Genomic DNA, 22,837 nt, shown 5'->3' on the forward strand with positions numbered 1-22,837 from the left:
GAGAGAGGCCGGACTTGCAGCGCGTTGAGCATCACAAATAGAACCAATTTATATTATAGCGCCTGGCCATGCAGACACTCGCGAGCAGTGTGGGTGCAATGATTGAATAACATGTATGTGTACATTTATTTTGCAACACGAGCGGTGCGGTCAGCATGGTAGAGACTTATCCAGAAAGACTCACAGCTGTAGTCTCTGCAAAAGGTGATTCCGTATAGACTCAGTGTGAACACTTACGTTAATTAGAGACTGTATATCTGTATTTCATTCTCAACAAATGTGCAAACATTTCTAAAAACCTGTTGACACTTTATCATTATGGGGTATTGTGTGTAGATGGGTGAGGAAAAAAAATAATTGTATACATTTTGAATTGAGGTTGTAACCCAAAATGTGAATGTAATGAATACTTCGTCAAGTTGTTGGCGGATGTGGAGTGAGACCAGTAGCAGTAGCTCCAATGTCATTATCAATGCATTATCAATGCATTATCAATGCAAGACGTCATGTAGTAGCAAGGATGCTAGGGGTGAGTCATCTAATACACACACTGAAGAGGGCTTTGACCAAATATTCTCTGTCAAGATCCCCCCCCCCCCCCTGCTGCAAGAAAAATGGGAAAAGGAATATATTGGAGTCTGTCTTTGTGTGTGAACCTACCTACTCTTTAGGTGATATGAGTCATCCCACACATTTCAATTTCTTCCTACCAACATTCCCAGACCTCAACTGTGTTTCTCATCTTAGATTCATATATTCTTAACCCTTTTGTTGTCTTAAGTCTTAAGGTTAAAAAATGACCCGTCACTATGTTTAACAGCAGAGAGAACCTCCTAAATGATTTTTTTCTACTTGAAATTTGATTACTTTTCCTAGATTGACCCCAAGAATTCGAAAAAATGCAACATCGCCTTTGTTCATATATCCATGAAAGCTGTACACCACCAGGGTACAAAGATTGCCTTAGGGTCATTTTTGACCCGGCAGTTATAAAATCATTTACACACCACAACAACCACAACCACAACCACACACACACACACACACACACACACACCACACACACACACACACACACACACACACACACACACACACACACACACACACACACACACACACACACACACACAATGAGAAATTGAGATTGTGTGCTACTGATTGGTCTTGTGCATGTGCAGCATCTCCCCTCCACGACCCCAACACATGACTCAAGTTCACAGACAAAATAAACAACATTTCTGACAAAATAAAAATGTATTGAAAGCATTGTTTACTAATGGGGAATGCAGTCAGAGGCTATAAAGGTGCTGCAGATGACAGTCCCCCCAGTTCTGTCTTTTCTGAAGCCATGAGTGTACGTTTCAGTGCCCAACAGGTCGTAGATCACAGTTTTTTTTTTAGATGTCCAGGAGGAACAAGAGAACAATGATTTAGAAGAGGAGGATGTATCAGAAGAAGAAGATGGGGAAGAATACAACCCAGAGCACGATGCATCATCTTCAGATGAAGAAGAAATCCCCCAAGCTGAAAGAGAGATTTTTGTCAAAGAACAGCAAAATAACATGGTCCTTATCACCATATTACAACCAGGGCAGGATGGTAGTACAAAATGTCATAAGGATGACCCCAGGGCCCACAAGACATGCAGTTGCCCATGCCCAGGACATCGCCTCAACATTCTACATGTTCAACACACCAGCCATCGAAAAAAATCAACCTGGAGATGACAAATTTGGAGGGTTTCCGTAAACTGGAAAACTGGAAAAGCATGGATGAGATTGACCTGCGTGCCTACATAGGGCTGCTAATCTTAGCGGGTGTGTATAGGTCCCGAGGCGAGGCTACATGTGGTCTCTGGGATGCAGAGAGTGGAAGGGCAATTTTCCGTGCCACGATGCCACTGAAAGTCTTTCACACTTTCTCAAGAATGCTACGATTTGATAACCGTGAGTCAAGACCTGCTTAACGTGTGAGAGACAAACTGGCGGCCATGCAAGTGATTTTCACTGTTAATTTTATATATTGCTGTAATATCATTGATTTATGTGATTGTTTTCTGTGACACTGATACTAATTACTGATAGTAATCTCTTTTGTCAAAAAGGTCACTGTCCTTTCCGGCAGTATATGTCCAGCAAGCCAGCAAAGTATGTCATCAAGATATGGGTGGCCTATGATGCACAATCCAGCTACGCTTGGAAGATGCAAGTCTACACAAGGAAGCCGACCAGTGGAGGCCCGGAGAAGAACCAGGGGATGCAGGTTGGGCTTGATGTGACAGATGGACTGAGGGGGCACAATGTCACGTGTGACAATTTCTTCACCTCTTATGAATTTAGCCAGCAGCTCTTGAAGAGGAAGATAACCATGGTTGGCACAGTTACAAAGAACAAGTCTGAGCTCCCCCTTGCACTTCTCGCAACAAGGTGGAGAGAGGTCTTCTCATCAAAGTTTGCCTTCACCACCACTCTAGTTTCTTACCTCCCAAAGAGGAACAAGAATGTGGTCCCCTTGAGCACACTGCACAAAACGGTTGAGGTCAGTGATTGTGAGGACAGGAAGCCAGCCATCATCCTGGACTATAACCACAACAAAGGAGGTGTGGACAACCTGGACAAGGTGATTGGATCTTACAGCTGCAGGAGGATGACTGCCCACAGGCCCCTGGTCATCTTCCATAACATCATTGATGTGTCCTCATACAATGCTTTTGTGATATGGAACAAGATCAACCCTACCTGGATGCCTGATAAGCAGAACAAGAGGAGGGTGTTCCTTGAGCAGCTGGGAAAGGCACTTGTAACCCCACACATTCAAAGAAGGGAGCGCCTCCCCCACACAGCAGCCTTTGCAGCACTTGTGAAAGCTGTTCAGGGGGCTGAATCTTGTCCTGATCCACCTGAGGCTGCAGCTGGAGCAGGCAAAAGGAGGAGATGCCAGTTCTGCCCCCCAAAGGAGGACTGTAAAACAAATACTATGTGCTGCACATGTGAGAAATACATCTGCAAAGTCCATTCACACACACTTGCATACTGTCCTACATGTGCTAATTAGAGTTGATTTGATTTATGTTCTTCACGTTTTTTGTATCTATTATCTTATGCTTATTTATTGTTGTTTATACACCTTGTGGGTGAGGGCAATGGTTAAAAAAATGGAAGAAGACTAGTATTTTGTAGTTAAACTCTTCATTGTACAGTATATAACAATATATCACTATGTTGCCAAAAAAGTTCAGACTGTTATTGTTTCCCTTCAATAAACTGCATTCAAAACTACTTTCTGCACATTTCTGCTACTTACTTAGGCTTTACAAGTGCTATCTCCTGCTAAAGAATTCATGTTACACCTATGCAGTACATTTAGCGATAATAGTAATAAACCTCTACTTTAGTAAATATAACAATTGACATATGTGTTGTAATAACGAGTGGTATCCACTGAATGCAGTCTTCCTGCATTGTGAAGAGGGAAAACCCAGATATTCCCGAAGTTTGTGATGAATGACAGGTTGTTTCTTCATGCAAAATAGGTTTAAAATTCAATTAAGCTGCTTTATTTTAGGGGTTTAGTGAAGGCGGGTCATTTTTACCTGGAGGACAAGAGGAGTATACAGAGTGTTAAGACTAAACCAGTGTTAATATCAAATGAACTATTACGTGTTATACTCATGACTCATCGCTTCCAAAACATGTTTGTCCTCGTGCTACACCCTCCATCCACCTTCCTCCACTACCATGAGTCATACTGTGTGTAGTGACCCCGTCGAGTTTAAGCAGATTGTATTCCCTGGGGGCCCTAACCTTTGGATATCTTCTCCTCACCCCATATCTTGTGTTGCACCAACCGTGACATCTGAGGGTCTGGGCCACTTGAGGTTAGCTGGGTTACTCATGGGGTGCACTATGTACGCCTACTCTCATCATTTTACATTTACATTTGAGTCATTTAGCAAATGCTCTAATCCAGAGCGATTTACAGGAACAATTAGGGTTAAGTGCCTTGCTCAGGGAACATCGATAGATTTTTAACCTAGTCGGCTCAGGGATTCGAATCAGCAACCTTTCGGTTACTGGCCCAACGCTCTTAGCCGCTAGGCTACCTGCCGCCCGGTCATCTGTAGCCTTAGTCATTTCAGCATGAGTCACAGGGAAAGAAGCAAGTGTCAAGGTGGCTAGCCTGTAACACAAGCGCTGTTCTTGTGGTTCAGGTTAGTAGTATGTGTGCCAATTTGGCACTGCCAAATAGGTTTGTCGACACTAGCCAGTTTGAGAATTCAACGCTGGTCAACCTTGGCTAGTGAGGGGCAAAGAATTTTTATGTTAAGCACTTCAGAGACCCTGATTTAGCTAGAGATTTATACAAATTCAAGAGAATGGTCATATTTATGCCAAGACACTTCTTTTCTGAGCAGAGTCAATAAGTGTAGAAAATCGAAAAATCAGCAAGAGGGAATGTTTGGAGCGTTTGGTTATATTTGTCTCATCAATCATCGTGACCTGTAAACCAACTGAGAGACCCTTACACTTCGAAATGTGGTTTCAGTCATCCGCCCTGAGAAAGTACCCATTCTTTTAAACACACACCACTATACAGTACTAGGAATTGCATATGTTTATCACAGACTCTGAGCATTGAGCTTACAGTTTCTTGGATTTCTGCCAAAGTGCTAGAGGGATAAAGCTGCTGTACTCAACTCCTATGGTGTGTATTAGTATGATATACAAGTCAAAATACAATAACCCACAAGCAGGGCCGGCCCTAGCCTTTTGGGGGCCCTATGGGAGATTTGGTTGGAGGATCCCCCACCTTGCAGCAAAACATTTAGGTGGCCTCCGTCTTGATGGTGGAGAGAGTAATAGATTTTTTTTAGGTATGTTTTCTGCAATTCTACTTATTTTGCTGTAGGGCAGATATAAACACATTTTGTTTTAAAGCTAATTTCCTGCAATTCTACCCATTCTACCATAGGGTTGAACAATTCTACCCATTCTACCATAGGGTTGAACAATTCAACCCATTCTACCATAGGGTTGAACAATTCAACCCATTCTACCATAGGGTTGAACAATTCTACCCATTCTACCATAGGGTTGAACAATTCAACCCATTCTACCATAGGGTTGAACAATTCTACCCATTCTACCATAGGAGTGAACAATTCTACCATAGGGTTGGGTATTACTATTCTTACTCTCAATATTAAGTTGAGACCCCGACTGAGTTCATTAAAAAAAAAAATGTTGTGGGCCATAAGCAACCGCTTATGTCCACAAGATCTGCAGCAGTCTGGGTTCTTGTCCATAAATGGTGAGGGAGGCGAGAGAGAGAGTCCATTTTATGATTTGGTGCCTACATCTTTGTGGACACTGTTCCTCCAGAATGAATGGGGACTTATTTCAGATATACAATATAGGAGAGTGGGAATTGTGAGCAGCCAAAACCCACTATGGAAAAAGCCACTAAACTGTTGCAATGTCTGAGTAGGATTATGTTTGTCAGGGAGGAAAAAGTCCCAAGCTGCTCATATTTGGAGAAGTGCTCTCCCCTCCGTTCCAAAATCAAACCACAATGATCCAGATTCAATCAACCTAGAACCGTTCAATGTCTCCACAATTCCCCCACAACTCATATCCCCACGGGTAATACAACTCTATTCATTCAGGGCCCGGAGAATAGCTTCTAAATACATTACAAGTTAGTCGTTTGATTGAGCAGTCACTTTCGTGCGTCTGCTTAGTTCCTACGTAACTAATCCTGTGGAACTATAGAAAGGGGATCAGGTTTGTCGCCCAGAGTGCTTCATCAAAAGACAGGCACACAGCTCTTCTCTCCTCTCCAACCAGTCCTAATATTTATATATTTCTTAATTACGTTATTTTACTTTTAGATTTGCGTGTATTGTTAGATATTACTGCACTGTTGGACCTAGGAACACAAGCATTTCGCTACACCCCCAATAACATCTGCTAAATACGTGTGTGTGACCAATAAAATGTTACTTGATGTTTCACTAATGCTAACTGAACATCCACTTCTGTAAACATTTGAGTTGACGTAAGCCACAGTAAGGGGCTTATTGTATCTCCTTTACGTTATGATTGTCTTGATGGCTTGTCGTGATGCTCCATGGAGCTTAGAATACACCGCGGGGCTAGAGCGGTTTAAAATGGGGGTCCCCTTCAGCACTGTGCATTAAATCCCCCTCCCACATGCCTTCCCTTGCATGTACTGTTTACATTGGTTTCCCATCTATCTGATTCTCTATGTTAATCTCCGTTCAGCCTGGGTTGAGGAGGGAAAAAGACAAATGGATAAAAAAATATAGAACTGCCAACTGTGGAATGAAGAAGTCTCTGGATTTGTGTGATACATGTATTCAGTGATGCCATAATAGATGATTTATCAAGTTTGCGGTGTGTGAGTGAGCCAAAACATGGACTCTAGCTCGCTCTATGCGTCCACGCGTGCCTGTCTGTGTAGGTTGGTGTATTGTGCCCTGAGAGATCTGTTTAACCTTGCCGATGCTTTCCATGTACGTGTGGGCACATCTTCATAATATGCGCTTTTGCTAAGGTCGCTTTGATCCATGCCACTGTCAAGGCTAATGCAGTTTTAATACGAATTTAAAGATTAGACTTCAGTCCACAGAAAGATATCATGCCTTTGTATGGCGGACTCAATATGTCTTGCACTCCGAAAGGGACTGAGTGAAGGGCGTCAAAAGGCACACCCAATGAACACATAAACATAGTACACATGGCTCTCTACAACATCCTTGAATCTCGTTTTAAAAACAGTCTGGCACTGGACAAGGACATGTCGCTGTAGTGTGGGGATAAGAGAGAGAGAGAGAGAGAAAGAGATAAGACAGTTTTGCAGTTTTTAAGGAATTTTATGACAGGCTGGGAGACAGGCTGGAGGAAAAAGAGATGGATGCTGTGGCGTGCAGCTGGGACAGACAATGAATGAAGTGTACTGTAGGCAGGAGGACCATCACTAAAGCATAATGGGTCCCCGCAGAGGGCCCAGGATGTTGACCCATTCCTAACTCTCTCGCTCTCTTTTCCTGTCTCCTCTACCTCTCCTCTTTCTCTCGCTGTCTCTTGCTCTTGTTTTTAACTTCCTCTCACTGTCCACACTCATTTCAGACCTGTTCAGACCAGGTCGGATGAGACTCCTAGCTCCTGTCTCCTCGGTCTCCACTTTCAGTCTCTAAAGAGTAGGGTACATTATTTTTTTTCTTGTTGCCACTGGTGGCAAACTAATAACAGATACTTTGTCAGCCTGACTGTAGCACTGTGATGCTTGTCCCCCTGCTAGCACACTCAAACAGACATGAAGGGGACACACCAGGGAAACATTTTCTCAGAATAAGTAAAAGTTAAATGGAAGTGTTTGTTTCTTTTTGACATGTTTATTCCTCAAAGATACTGAACTGTGGAAGAACTCAGTCCCTGTTGGTGGACATCTTTGGAGCCATTGCACCATATTCTGGCTGTTTTTGGAAATGTTTCCACAATATTCTTGTACAAATTGCTTATGTAGCAATTCAGTGCAGGTAATGCTACGGGTCACTATTATCTGAAATCCATAAATATTGTTCCGTCACAAGCAGTTTATTGACCAGATTTCAATCAGTATATCAGTCTATTGACAGCTGAAGGAGGATATTGATACAGACTCTTTCCCGTGTTTTAGTTCTCAAATGCTGACTAATGTGTCATCTGAGGTGGACTGCACAGCCACAGCCCCAGTATTGGACAGACACCATAGTGCTGTCTGTGTTCGGATGAGGGGGATGGTGTGATGACTGAACCCGTTCATTGTCACTTTGGTGGCAGTGGTGAGACCAAGCAGCAATTATAGCGTTTACGGTTTGTGCTTACATGGTGCTCTGTGCTTTGTGCCACATCCACTGTCATCAGCTGTGCTGTCTGAGCCCTAATCTGGCCACTGTAACAAATGGTGAGGGAGCAGACAGCGAAGGGTAGGGAGGGACGGCTTGGCTGGGGGCTGCTGTAGGGGCGGTTTATGGCCAAATTGAAAAATTACGAGCAAAGGCTCTCGTCCCCAACAAGCTCTGAGATGGCGTTGAATACTAACGTCGACAGAGATCGATATTTGACTGAAACAGGTTGTTAATGTCAACATCTTTTTTTTATACTTCATTTAATATGATCACCTTTTGTCTTTCTGCCCATGTTCTGAGAGTACGTATGCTAGTGATGCTAGTTTGTCCAAGTGAAATAGTCTTTATTCAAATGTCATGGCGATGACAAGTCGAACAGGAGGGCGAATATGCTGCAGTGAAGCAGTTATTTATTTATTTCATGTTTTGCTGGAATGCCTACTGCAGATGCTGAATGTTTTTCTAAATGATGTTATCCTTTGTCCTTGTTGCTTTTTCTGCAGTAATCTAGGATCTGCTGCAGTAATCAAGGATCTGCCAAGTTTGCAGCATACACATGACATAAGCCATTATAACTTGGCTTCTCAAATCAAAGTTTTGAACACAATTTTTGTTCACCCAGAAAAAACAATTCCCTCAAATGTATTTCTATTTAACTCTTACACTTACTAAACACAACGCGAGTGATGTCATTCTTAACCTTCCCTAGAAGGGAAGCACTCCATCGCACATTTCTCGCAGGTGAAGTTTCCCCTAGGTACTGATCTAGGATCAGCTTCCCCTTCCCCAATTCTAACCTAATGAGACACTGGCCCAAGATCAGCATCTGAGGGAAATATGTGATCGTATTATTCATTTCCATATTTGAATCATTCAACGTCCTGAGAATCTGTTGGCTCAATCTGCTAGTTCAAAAGGGCTGCATCTGAGCCAAGAGTCTGGTGAAACCCTGATTATCCTCCTAATTGGTCATTGTGAAGTCATAGTGCCACGTGGTACGGCATTCGGCCCCTTCCATCGATTCCCTCCCGCTCTGCCATTGATTTGCACTTAATGTGTTTAATTATATTTTTCATCTGGAGTATTATAGGGCCTAACTGTATGTGCCTTCAGGAAGTCAGTTCTCAGTTGACATGATACTGAGGTATTTGTCCCAAATTGCACCCTATTCCAAACATGGTTCACTACTTTTGATCAAAGCTCTATTGGCCCTGGTCAAAAGTAGTTCACTAAATATGGCCTTGGTGAAAAGTAGTGTAATAAATTGGTAATAGGATGCCATTTGGGATGCAGGGTGATAGAGAGGTTAAATTGTAGGCTGTGCGCTGAATGATATGTGCCACAATGCCTTGTGGGAATTGGAATATGGGTCAAGACAGACGTAAAGACTGGGATTAAGTATGCAATCTACATCATGGGGTATTATATTGTTTAATCCACCCCAGAGGAAATGTTTTACAAACCATGATTAAAGTTGCTGAGTATGACAGGGCCTTGAGTGAACTGTTTGTTTGTCAACATGTTTTAATCAAAAATATGCTGTTCTACGGAGGATGGTATTGGCTTTGTAAAATAGCCCTCCTACAAAGAGAGCTCTCTTTGAATATTCAGAAAGGTATATTTACATCTATTTAATCATGATAAACAGGAGAGATTACATGATTGCTGTTTCTTGACAAATGTATTTAAGATAATGTACTGTGTGTGTGTATATGCATGTTTTGAAGAGCTGCCTGTCCAATTTACCTTGCCTTTCTAACTCCATCTGACATCCAATCGCTTCCACCTTCCCACCCCATCACCCTCGACAATTATTCCTTGATAGTAAACCAAGAGAGGATAGAGAAACCTGCCTGGTGATGAGGAAGGCCACTATAATTGTTTTCCCTTTTCATCGGCCTGACCCTTATTTATTTGAGTGGCGTTTACAGCCTTTGGAATTAACTCTTCAAATGAACAAACAGTTCTCCAGACGTGTGTCTGGCTGAGGCTCTTTGCCCCCTAGCCCCGTAATCTGGGGTGAGTGAGTGACGGCGAGGGGTCATGACCCCATAAAGCCGGGAAGGGTGTTTGAGCTCCGGACCATATCTCATTAAAGGGGCGAGGTTTTAAACGAGACGGGCCTTCACTCTCTCCCCTCACTGGAGCGATTGATTTGTCCAGGGCCAATCAATGTTAATTAAGGTGTAAGGGAACCCTTTAATTGTGCTGTATGAATCATTGTGTCAGCTAGCGCCTTGACCTTCTCTGACTTACATTGTGACGAACAGCTCCTCGTGAGAAGAAAATACATTCCAGATATTGCCAGATGAGCATAATAGATATCAGAGAAGATTTCGTTATAGGAGTTTTAGATTTATGCATAGCGTGGCAAGGGATGACCAAGAGTATAGGTTCACATGCATAGGTCAATACAATACATTGTGAATGGCTCTCGTGAGAAGTACTGTAAATGCATTTGAGATATTGCCAGATTAACCTAATAGATAGAATAATAGTTTCGGTAGTAAATATATTTTAGATAATCCAGGTAACGCTAGTAGATGTGCCAAATTACAGAGGAGAAACTTCTTGATGCAATTAAAGCATTTAAGTCCGGGAACTCCAAACCTGGTAGATTATCAGATGCTCAACAAAAAGGTCTGCTTTCATTATTACTGAAACAGGACCCAAGTGGTAAAGATCCAGTCCATCTAAAAACAATTGGAGGCCCCTTACACTTTAGTGTTGTGATGCAAAAATTCTAGTAAAATCCATCGCGCATAGAATTAAAAAGGTATTGTTGGATATTTTTTCATTCTAATTAGACTGTTTTTTTTTTACATGGACGAATCTCTTATAAAGTGGGTTAAAGTTAAGAATAGTAAACCTAGGTGTAAAATAGTCAATAATGGCTACTTCTCTGAAAGTATAAAACTGTCACAAGGAGTTAAACAAGGTTGTCCATTATCAGCATATCAATTTATTATGGCCATCAAAAAGTTAGCTAATAAAATCAGATCCAACAATAATATCAAGGGGTTAGAAATCAAGGGCTTGAAAATAAAGGTGTCATTGTATGTTGATGATTCATGCTTTCTTTTACATCCACAATTTGGATCCCTCCACAGCCTCATAGAGGATCTAGATAATTGTTCTAACCTCTCTGGATTACAACCAAATTATGATAAGTGTTACGTATTGCATCACTAAAAAAAAACCTGTTACATTACCATGTAGTTTACCAGTAAAACGGTCTGGTGGTGATGTGGACATACTTGGTATACATATCCCGAAAGAAAGAAATAATCGTACTACAAAACATTTTAATAGGAAGTTTGCAAAAATAGATAAGATCTTGCTACCATGGAAAGGAAAATACTTGCTTATTTGTGGAAAAATCACCCTGATTAACCCTTTAGTCATTTCCCAGTTGAACTATTTATTTATGGTCTTGCCTACACATAGCGACCTGTTTTTTTTTTTAAATTATATGTGCAAAATATATTCAATTTTATTTGGAATGGGAAGCCAGGCAAAATGAAATGGGCCTATTTATGTAATGAAAATAAATTCGGAGGGCAGAAATTAAATATTATTTATTCAGATTATAACCTCTCAAATCAAAATCAAATCAAATGTATTTATATAGCCCTTCTTACATCAGCTGATATATCAAAGTGCTGTACTGAAACCCAGCCTAAAACTCCAAACAGCAAGCAATGCAGGTGTAGAAGCACGGTGGCTAGGAAAAAGTCCCTAGAAAGGCTAAAACCTAGGAAGAAACCTAGAGAGGAACCAGGCTATGAGGGGGGGCCAGTCCTCTTCTGGCTGTGCTGGGTGGACATTATAACAGAACATGCCAAAGATGTTCAAATGTTCATAAATGACCAACATGGTCCAATAATAGTAATCACAGTGAACAGGTCAGGGTTCCATAGCCGCAGGCAGAACAGTTGAAGCTGGAGCAGCAGCACCACTTTTGGCTATTTTAAAATTAAATCATCTCCAAAATATCGCTATTTTAAAACAAGCCACAGAAAGTTGGTTGCAATTTCAGTTTAATCCCCCAGAAAAGACAAAACAAATAATACAACAAATATTGTGGTTAAACTCAAATATACTAATTTAATATATATATATATAATAAAAAGTATACACTTTGTAAATAGGACTGGTGGAAAAATATATGGAAATGTCTCCTCTACTCAAAATCACAACCAACTTATAGCAGCAGTACTGCAAAAATGCAAGAGGGAAGGGGGAAAAGTAGGGAACTTGTCTGTTAACCATAATTGGTTAAAGAAAATTGTGATAAATAAAAAAGTATACCAATTCTTGCAACCAATAGAATGGGAACTCCTTCAAGACTGTTGGAAAAACATTCCAGGTGAAGCTGGTTGAGAGAATACAAAGAGTGTGCAAAGCTGTCATCAAGGCAAATGGTGGCTACTTTGAAGAATCTCAAATATAAAATATATTTTGATTTGTTTAACACTTTTTTTGGTAACTACATGATTCCATGTGTTTTTTTTTGTAGTTTTGATGTCTTCACTATTATTGTACAATGTAGAAAACAGTAAAAATAAAGAAAAACCCTTGAATGAGTAGGTGTGTCCAAACTTTTGGTACTGTATGTATACAAAAAATATATATGGGCGAAATGGAAATGACACGGACAATTTCATTGACGGAAGCCACAATCTATCTGCACTATTAAAGCTGATCTGCCCCCTAAAAAAATATAGTAAGAAGAAAGAAAAAAAAGTAGAGGTGCCAATTTGGTTGTATGATTTTATGGATTTTTGCATAAAGCTGAGGTTCACGTGCATGGGGCATGTGACCACTAAGTCCTCTAGCGGTGACATTGACCTTTGCCTCCTGTTGGTCTACTGATGTGCACAGATGATTTATTCATATCAATCGATACACTCGTTTAAGCATGTGATAGTTAATGTCGTGCAGTAAGTGTGGTGGGATCGAGCTTTGATTGATGACTGCCTAAAGTAAAATGGCAGACTTAAGACACTGCCAGCCAAGTAATTGTGTTAATAATGAAAGCCGAGGTGAAAGCTCTTTCGCTTCTGAGCCGATTTTGCACTCGGCCGACTGTGTCCTCTCCCAATCCGTCATGCCCTGAATATGAGTCTGCACGCGGTCTAAATTCATATCACGGCAGAGAAAATGACTGCATACCAAATGGCACCCTATTCCCTATATAACGCACTACTTTTGACCAGGTCTCAAAGGGCTCTGGTCAAAAGCACTGCACTATAAAGGGAATAAGGTGTGATGTAGGACATAGACATTGTTTTAGCCCGAGTCCAACCTTCTTCTTCTCGCCAAATGGATGATTTTACCGTTGATGGCTTGGCAGTCAATGTCCACTGAACCCGCAATGCATCAATTTCTCAGTCTGAGCAGCAAAATGAAATGGGAATTAATTCTAGTTCATTAACCACATGCTAAATATTTATCATAGCAACATCAGCATTTAATTGTGGTACCTCTGGATATTGACTGTAACGGTTCTATTGTCAGTATATCTGAATTCACAAACACACCCCTGTAAAGGTCCAGCACATGGTTAAAACTCTCATTTTGATGTCCTGGATAGTCGGTCCTTGCGTCCATAGCTGTCTATAAAGTGTTACATTTCTCTATCGCCATCCCTTAGCTGGTGACAAAAAACAGTTGCAGGGTGACCGCTTTGTTGTTGTTTGAATCCCAGATTGCCCCTTTTAACCTGACCTTTAAGCTGACCTTTTTCTTCCTTTTCAGATGTAATAATCGGACCCAGTGTGCTGTAGTGGCTGGACTAGATGTATTTCCTGACCCTTGCCCCGGAACCTATAAGTACCTTGAGGTCCAGTACGAATGTGTACCCTACAGTACGTATCTCTTCATTCTCTTGTGTTCTTCTAAGCAGTTCATGGATACTTCCTAAATTGCACTCTATTTCCTATATAGTGCACTACATACTGTATGTAACTCTGGTCAGTAGTGCACTTTAAAGAGAATAGGGTGCCATTTGGGATGAAGCCCATGACATAGTGCATGATACATTTTTTATTGTAATGCTCTTCTTCGTCATGCTTAATTCCATGTAACAGCAATGCCACTTCACTCTGTCATATACAAAAATGTATGATTGTGTCCTTAACATGTCTTTATGTTGAAGTTAATGTGGTCCCTTTTAAGTAAGCTGCTACAGTATAAAGAAAAGTACAGTAGCAACTCGGGCACTGGAAAATGTCACTATCTGATTCTGGTACCTCTCAATGTATCCAAACGTGAAAAATGAACGTTCAAATGAAGTTACGCATGACAATATGGTTACCTTTAATAAATATCTGTTAGTGGATTTCTGATGTTGACGGTATTGATTGCTTTGGGGATTTGATGTTAAAGTGAGACATTGGATTCAAGGTAGATTCAGATTTAATGTAGTATTAGTCTTCAATTTATTACCAAAGGGCTATCATCCATAAGTAAATCAATATTTACATTTTGACGTTGATATCATTCATATTCCACAAATTCTTGACAGTGTTTTCAGAAAACTGACAAGACTGACTGATTTCTGTCAGTAGAGGTCATTTTAATTATAAAACCACAAAGATAGCCCTAGTTGATGATGAAACAAAACCAGATGCTCTGCAATTGGTCAGTCAATTTGCTCACACACCTCAACGAGAATATTGCATCATCAACGGATACTTTCCTGAGTATTCACCCTCCGTTCTAAGCATTCACGGTTCTGTCAGAGCTATTACCAACTGTCAAGTTAGCGCATTAGCATCAAAGGCAGTTTAGCTTTATTCAAAATGCACTTGTTATCGCTTAGATTCTAGCCTGTCCATTTTTCACACACACTTCCTTTAAGAGATGAGAGACCTAGGCCTGAACCTTCAAAACCTTAAAAACAGCACGCCTTTTAGCCACGGTGGCATCATAGCATGACCTAAGAACCCCAAAGGTACCTGAATTGGAAATTGTTTGAGGTGTGAATGGAATACTCAGCGTGCAGACGGGAGTAAAGAGACGAACATGAAGAGAGGATGAGGTCACAGGAAGTGCACAGACATTATCGTGTGACGTCCCACATTGTTTTTCGCTGAACCTGGAAAAGAGAAAGTCTCTTCCTGTGAAAGCCTGTGGAACCGAAGGTGTCTAACCAAATGGGATTTATAAACTACTGTAATTTGGAATGAACATGATGTGTCGTTTAAAGTCAATTATATTTGCTTCCATCCCGCTTGTTGCCTTTGAAGAATGGATTGCTGCTTGCTTGGCACCATCTGAGTTTCAAATGAAACAAATGTCGCATATCAGATGTTAGAATTTCATTTTGAGGTGCTTTAATCTATATTTGCTATATTAGCAAATAGTTCTCATCTTATTAAGAATATGCACCATATTTGACATGTTTAGCTTGGTTCATTGAGCTAAATAACCATGCCTGCTTGTTTCCACTGCTGTCTTATTGACAACTCATATTAAGCACATAGTCTTTTTTTATTTATCCCTCTGTCTCTCTTTCTACCCCGCATCACTCTCTTTCACCCTCTCTCTCTGCCTATATCTCTATCCCTCAATCTCTCTCTCTCTCTCTTCCTGTGCAGGACGTTTTCATCAGTATTCCGGTGCTGAAAGCAGGCACTGTCAGTATAAGTTACAGCTCCTCTCTCCATCTTCCATCAGCAGAGGAGAAGGGCTCCATCAGACCCACACCTGTAATAATAGGGAGTGATACGCTGCAGAGAGCTTCACGCTGACGCTATATGATATTGATTTTATTAATTGGTGATTCGATTCGCGCCATGAATTGTAATGGAAATGCGATGGCGGATATTCTGGGGGCTAGCCACACCAGTGTTTTCCTATGATGTGGGGCAATGCAGACCAAGCTCTTACTCAGCCTGTCATTTGGAACAATCACTGGCTTCCTTTTTCTATTTGGTCCAATACAACAAGAACGCGCAGCATTGAGGCAACCATGCTGCCCCTGAGCCTATGTGTGTCATGGCAATAGATCCATCCTTGTGGGTAAATTAGTACATTTTGATATTTCCAAATATACATAAGCCATCCTTGCGTTCGCGTCAGCATGGACTGGTGTTTGTCGAATGTACTTGTAGTGTTTAGACGTGCTCTGCCATGCACTCTGAGGATTACCACGGCTACCCTTTGGAATGAGGGATGCACCCGTCGTCCCGTTGTGAGGATGACATAAGCGAGACAGGGATCAGATGGCCGATATGTCAACAGCTCTCTCCGGTCCGCCTTCTAACCTTGACTCTCTTCCTTCATCCCTGAAATAATCACTGAGATAATGTGAATGGATTGTTCAGTAAAAGCTTGTCACTGCATTGCTTTGACCAATCACATCATGTCAAATCAGTGGTTACCTCAAAGGAAGGGAGGAATGAAGGATGCATTTTAAGAGGATTCAAACAGGGCCCTGTAATCCTCCAAGTCTCATCTCCAAATGGATTCAGAAAGATGCCTGTCTTGTCCGTCCCCTCCCTCTTATTCAACCTGTCTCTGTATACACTCCTTTTAACGGCCAGGTTCCGACTTCCGAGGTCATCTTTCTTTAGAGGTCAACACTATTTCACGGTACCCTTTGCCCCCACTCTTTCACAGCTTTAATGAATCACCCATTACTCATAACAGAGAGCTCCCGAGACCCCTGCAGGGTCATGAAACAAAACACATCCCCGGGTGAAATGGCCTATGTCCCTTGTGGAATGTTTCGCCAACCACCACCAATGTTTCGTCCTGGCATCGCCTCTCCCAACTCCCAACCTCTACCTCCCTTTCCTCTCTCTTTCCCTATTATGACTAATTGCATCTCTAATTGTGTGCTGTTACCATGGCGAACGTACTGACCTTGATTTTGGAAAATAAATCCCGACACGAGAACAGTGTAATTATAGCACTCACTTTAAGGAAGTCTTTTGTTCTGCTCCAATATGCAAAATGGATACCTCTGTGAGAGCGAGCCAGAGAGAGAGAGAGAGAGAGAGAATATCCATAGCTAAACAATCTCTAGAGCTTCCCTGTTGTTCCACAGTAATAAAGACAATGTAAAAACCCCACAATGCCAGCCCCAAAAACAGCTTGTGTGTGCTAGCTAAGCCAAGATGTGTAATTCAAGGCTTGATTCGTCTCAAATAAGGTGATCCGTAGCTATATGTCTAAGGCCTGGCACCCCCCAGTCAGGCTGAAATGACATTTTTGCTTCTACTTAGCAGTTTTTTGTTTCATGGTATTTGGTCCCACAATATTAGTATAAAAAAAACAAAAAAACAAGACTCCCCACATACATTTCTCATTTGCATATTTTAATACAATATTTCTGAAAAAAGTTAGATTTGCATCGACATTCAACTGGCAAAAGTTGATTGTGATGTGATTAAGGGAAAATAATTACCCTATTAAGGTGTGGTGCCTGGCCTTAATTTGCTTATAATTCATTCCGCATGGACAAGCAATCAGTCGTTAATAAGCAGCAACAGGTTCGGCGGCCTAATCGAATCAAGCGTCAGATTATTTTGGCACAACGCTCAGCACCTGCCGCAGTCGTCGCCCATCGGTCGGCATTGACCAAAGCTGGAAGGCAAATGAAAACTGTGAAATCAATGCGGCCACGGTGTGTGGGTGTCTTTTACAATTCCGCCCCTGCTTAATGTTGTCATTACGGGCACCGCTATGCCACAGTCACACCTTTAGTAAACAGCACCTGTGTGACTGTTTGGCTGACAAGACGCTTTGTCATACTCCATTGTGCTTCCTGAGGTTGATTCAAATTGGATTTGTTATAGTTATGAAAATGTATAATATATGAATGAAAAATGAGTGAGGATATATGCTTTTATCTAGATGCTTAAGAGGAAAATACTTTGTCTGTGTCGGTGTGACCGTTTGTCATTCACACAGTAACTAATAGCATCAACATCTAGCCTACGATGCTGCTAGAATTGGATTGCTGTATTTATATGTATCACATCAAAGATGAACACGCCGATTGTGTGTGTGTGTGTGTGTGTGTGTGTATATATATATATATAGATATATATATATATATATATAGATATATATATATATATATATATATATATATATATATATATATATATATATACATACACACACACACACACACACACACAATCGGCGTGTTCATCTTTGATGTGATACATATAAATACATAACTGGCTCAGTCAGTCAGCCATTAGCCGTTAGTTGTATTTCTTTGTATTCACACACCAGGTACAAATTCGCCACTCACTCTTTCTCTCGTCGTACTTGATTGACCGAATGTGCTAGTCTATCCTACTCACTGACAGAGAGTCTCTACTCACCTGAATGACTAGGTCTATGTCTCCTCATGTGTGAAGGGAGATTGCAGTGCTATCACATCGTTTAGTGACAGCTGATCACCCTGTAACTGGGAAAGGCTTATGATGATGGCTTCTGATCTCACACAATGTGTGCAAATGTGAGAGGGACGACAAATCCCTGACCTGTATCTCGAATATCACAGTCATTGGTTTTAACACTGATCTCGAAACTGATTGTATGTCCATGGTTTTAACTGGTAGGCCCCCACATCCACAGTCATATTGTGTTTTGTCATGATTGATTAAAGGCAACATTCACTCTTTTTCAACATCAAATTCATTATCTCCAGCGCTATGTAAAGACGCAGGGTTTCTAGATTTTGTAGTCAAAAAGATAGATATGTTTTCCCGATGACATCATCTAGAGACACTGATGACATCATCTAGAGACACTGATGACATCATCCAGAGACACTGATGACATCTGGTGTGGGTCATGTGATTTTAACCAACTGTAAGCAGGCAAAGGCTACTTACTACACTGAACAAAAATATAAACGTAACATGCAAAAATGTCAATGATTTTACTGAGCTACAGTTCATATAAGGAAATCAGATTATTGAAATAAATTCATTAGGCCCTGATCTATGGATTTCACATGACTAGGAATAAAGATATTCATCTGTTGGTCACAGATACCTTAAAAAAAAAGGTAGGGGCGTGAATCAGAAAACCAGTCAGTGTCTGGTGTGACCACCATTTGCCTCATGCAGCACGACACATCTCCTTCGCGTAGAGTTGATCAGGCTGTTGATTGTGGCCTGTTGAATGTTGTCCCACTCCTCTTCAATGGCTGTGCGAAGTTGCTGGATACTGGCGGGAACTGGAACATTTTCAACTTCCAGGAATTGTGTACAGATCCTTGCGACATGGGGCAGTGCATTATCATGCTGAAACATGAGGTGATTAGCGATGGATGAATGGCACAGCAATGGACCTCAGGATCTCATCACGGTATCTCTGTGCATTCAAATTGCCATTGATAAAATGCAATTGTGTTGTCCATAGCTTATACCTGCCCATACCATAACCCCACCACCACCATGTGGCACTCTGTTCACAACGTTGACATCAGCAAACCGCTCGCCCACATGACGCCATACACGTGGTCTGCGTTTGTGAGGCCGGTTAGACGTACTGCCAAATTCTGCCCAGTACAGTTGAAACCGCGATTCATTTGTGAAGTGCACACTTCTCCAGTTGGTCACTTCAGTGGGAAAATGACAGTTTGTGCAGAAATTGTTTGGTTGGGCAGACCCACAGTTTCATAAGCTGTCCGGATGGCTGGTCTCAAATGATCCCACAGGCGAAGAAGCCAGATTTGGAGGTCCTGGGCTTGCATGGTTACATGTGGTCTGTGGTTGTGAGGCTGGTTGTATCTACTGCGGAATTCTCTAAAGCGACAGAGATGGCTTATGGTAGAGAAAGAACATTCAATTCTCTGGAAACATTCCTGCAGTCAGAATGCCAATTGCACCCTCCCTCAAAACTTGACACATCTGTGGCATTGTGTGCCAAAACTGCACATTTTAGAGTGGCATTTTATTGCCCCAGCACAAGGTGCACCTGTTTAATGATCATGCTGTTTAATCACCTTCTTTATGCCACGCCTGTCAAGTGGATGGATTATCTTGGCAAAGGAGAAATGCTCACTAACAGGGATGTAAACAAATTTGAGAAAAATAAACATTTTGTGCGTACGGGGCATTTCTGGGATCTTTAATTTCAGCTCATGGAACATGGGACCAACACTTTACATGTTGGGTTTTATATTTTGTTCAGTGTAAGAAGAATACATGCTAATACATTGGTCAATGGACCTACTTCTTACTTCAAGAAGGATACAGAGTGAAGCTAGATTATCACAGGCGATACATGAGAGGCAAGAGGGGAAAAAACACATTTCTGGAAATAAATAGACATTAATGCTTGTATTTTCCTGCATTTTTCCAGTAGAGTGGGTCAGTAATTGCCCAGGAAGGGTGCGATTACCAATGTGGATGAATGGTGGCGTGAATGCTTTTTCCCCCGTAATAGCCATGTGGGCCTGGTGTAATCTATCAGGTCCTCGTTCTGGGTGTTCTCTTTTTGTCCTTCATGCGCACGCACACACAAACACTGGCACGCAAGCAGATGCAGGCATTAAAACACACACACACACACTTTTGAAAGGGGTGCTAAGTTCAGAGAAAAGAGAAACCAACGCACAAGGGCTGCTCGGTGCCATGGCTATCACTCTAATTGGAGATTGGCCTCTTTAGAGTCTCTCTTTGTGATATTGCCCTGCTAATCAAAGTTCCTACATTGTGACTCATGTAATGAAGCACCCTCTTTCTTCTGTGGTCTTTCACCAAACCCTCTTTACCACCAGACTAAAAGCTTTCTCCTTATGTCATCTCTGCATGCTTTCTCTTGCTGCCCTTCTGTAATATCAAGGTCTCTGGAATCGAGGCATCTTTAGGATGTGCAATTAACTTACTTCTGCTCCAATTCCGGTTCATGTTCCTGAAAATGTATTTAATGTTTTTTTTCTCTTGCTTGTGTTTTCCCCTGTATCGGTCTGTTGGCTGCCTCTCCCCGGTGGATGACTGATTGACCGTGCACCTTTCTCTCACACACACACACACACACACACACACACACACACACACACACACACACACACACACACACACACACACACATACTGAACATATACATACACACACTGGCGGGTTCCTGCATCGTCAAGGTTATGAAAGAGCACAGCTACCGCTCCCAGGGAGGGAGAGTGACCGAGGGGAAAAGGAGAGAAAGAGGAGAGGAGTGACGGCGGGAGGGAGCGAGAAAAATGGAGGACAGAAGAGAAGAGAAGCGGGAGAATACGAGAGGGACAGGGGGCATGGAGAAAGAGGGAAGGAAATGGAGAAGACTGAGCAAGAGGTTAAGAGAGAGATGATGGATGGATGGATGGATGGATGGATGGATGGATGGATGGATGGATGGATGGATGGCTGGCTGGCTGGATGGATGGAGAAAGAACAAAATAGGGCAAAATTGTACCCGTGACCTCCCACATGCTATTGAAAGCATCTAATTTCTGTCATTTATTAAGAAATGGAATAGTCATCGTGCCCTCCCTCCTAGGTTCAGAGCACAGGAAGAGAGGAGGAGGGGAGGAGAGGAAAGGGGGCGAAATATAACCAAAATGGCCTCCGCTCAACCATGAATCTCTATTAGCTCCTAATGATACCATTCAGCCACCTCACCGCCATTGGGAAGCGTTAATTATTGAAATGCACACCCATACAGCTGTCATTTATGTGGGCAGGGCTAGCGAGGCTTAGTGTCAGTCACTAAGGCCTTTTAGTATTTGCAGATAGCTGTATGCCTTGAATAAGGAAATTACATTCTTTAGACATTTGAGTAAGGTGATGTGAATTTTGAGGTCAAATAGGCTCCGATTCTGATGTTGTGTTCACTAATTGGTCTTTGGACCAATCAGATCAGCTCGGAAAAAGACCTGATGTGAAAAGATCTGTGATTGGTAAAAATATAAATTAGTGGAAAGAATATCAGAATTGGGCTGCCTGTATGGACGCAGCCATATGTGCATGTGTAAGGGACGACGCTGGTAGAGACAAGAAGCAGGTACAGAGAGTGAACATTTACTGGCGACGGACATGGGACAGGACAGCGTCTGGACGTGACCACATAACATTAATGCAGACACAGGGAACAAACAGGGGAGCAGACAGACAGCCCTCGAGCACCAGAGAGGGAGAGCGGGAGCAGGCGTGACAACATGTATGTAAAATATGTAGTTATGGTGTGACACAACGCTTGATGTGTGACACAAGTACTTGAATTAAGACTGTTTTAATGTTGGGAGGTTTGAGAGGTAGATTATATGCATACGTGTAACATATGATGTTTGAAACGCCATGTCTTCACAAACTGAGGAGTTCAGGAGAAGTGTATTTAGGTTGTCCATATTGCTGAAAATCAGCTAAATGCCTAGATGTGAACATATATAAAAAGCAACATATTCTGTTTTAGGATATCAACGTACGTTTCCTCATATGGATGGATAGGATGTCCATGCAGCTTATTTGATTTGATAGGGCAGCTTAGCCAGTTAGATCCATTGGAGACCATTTGCCGTTTTTGCGTGGTGAAATGCTATTGGCTGCCAACACTTGGCAGTGCAGTTACAGGCGTGTCCAAACCTGTTGAATAGTACACATCAAAGTCGGTGAGTGGTGATGACAATAAAACAAAAGATAAATTAACCCTAATTGTCATCATCACCACAGCCATCGACAAAATGTTTATTCTGTATATTTACAGGAATAACAAGTAGGTATCTATTTCTTGGATCATTTTATACGACCTATGCATCAGCAGATACCAGGAAAGATATTGCTGTTTGTGCCCTTGGCCAAATATGAAAATAGACATTGACTACATCAACTCTAGTACAGCAGAGACTGTTTGGCCTGGAAGCCATTTCACATTCACTTCACTGTGCCGGAAGGTCATACGGCCTGTGGA

General features: G+C 41.7%; 1 protein-coding gene across 12 annotated transcripts in view; it reads left to right on the forward strand.

Annotated features, from left to right (window-relative positions):
- Window positions 1-22,837, forward strand: part of LOC106577626 (adhesion G protein-coupled receptor L3) — a 360,961-nt gene that overhangs the window by 159,058 nt on the left and 179,066 nt on the right. For all 12 annotated transcript variants that reach the window (XM_082965148.1, XM_082965150.1, XM_082965143.1 and 9 more), the window contains one exon: window positions 13,676-13,785. In XM_082965148.1, the coding sequence (XP_082821274.1) occupies window positions 13,676-13,785 (110 nt within the window). The remainder of the gene's footprint in view (window positions 1-13,675; window positions 13,786-22,837) is intronic.

The sequence above is a fragment of the Salmo salar genome, chromosome 18, assembly GCF_965601325.2.
Source record: "Salmo salar chromosome 18, fSalSal1, whole genome shotgun sequence".
In the NCBI taxonomy this organism is placed as follows: domain Eukaryota; kingdom Metazoa; phylum Chordata; class Actinopteri; order Salmoniformes; family Salmonidae; genus Salmo; species Salmo salar.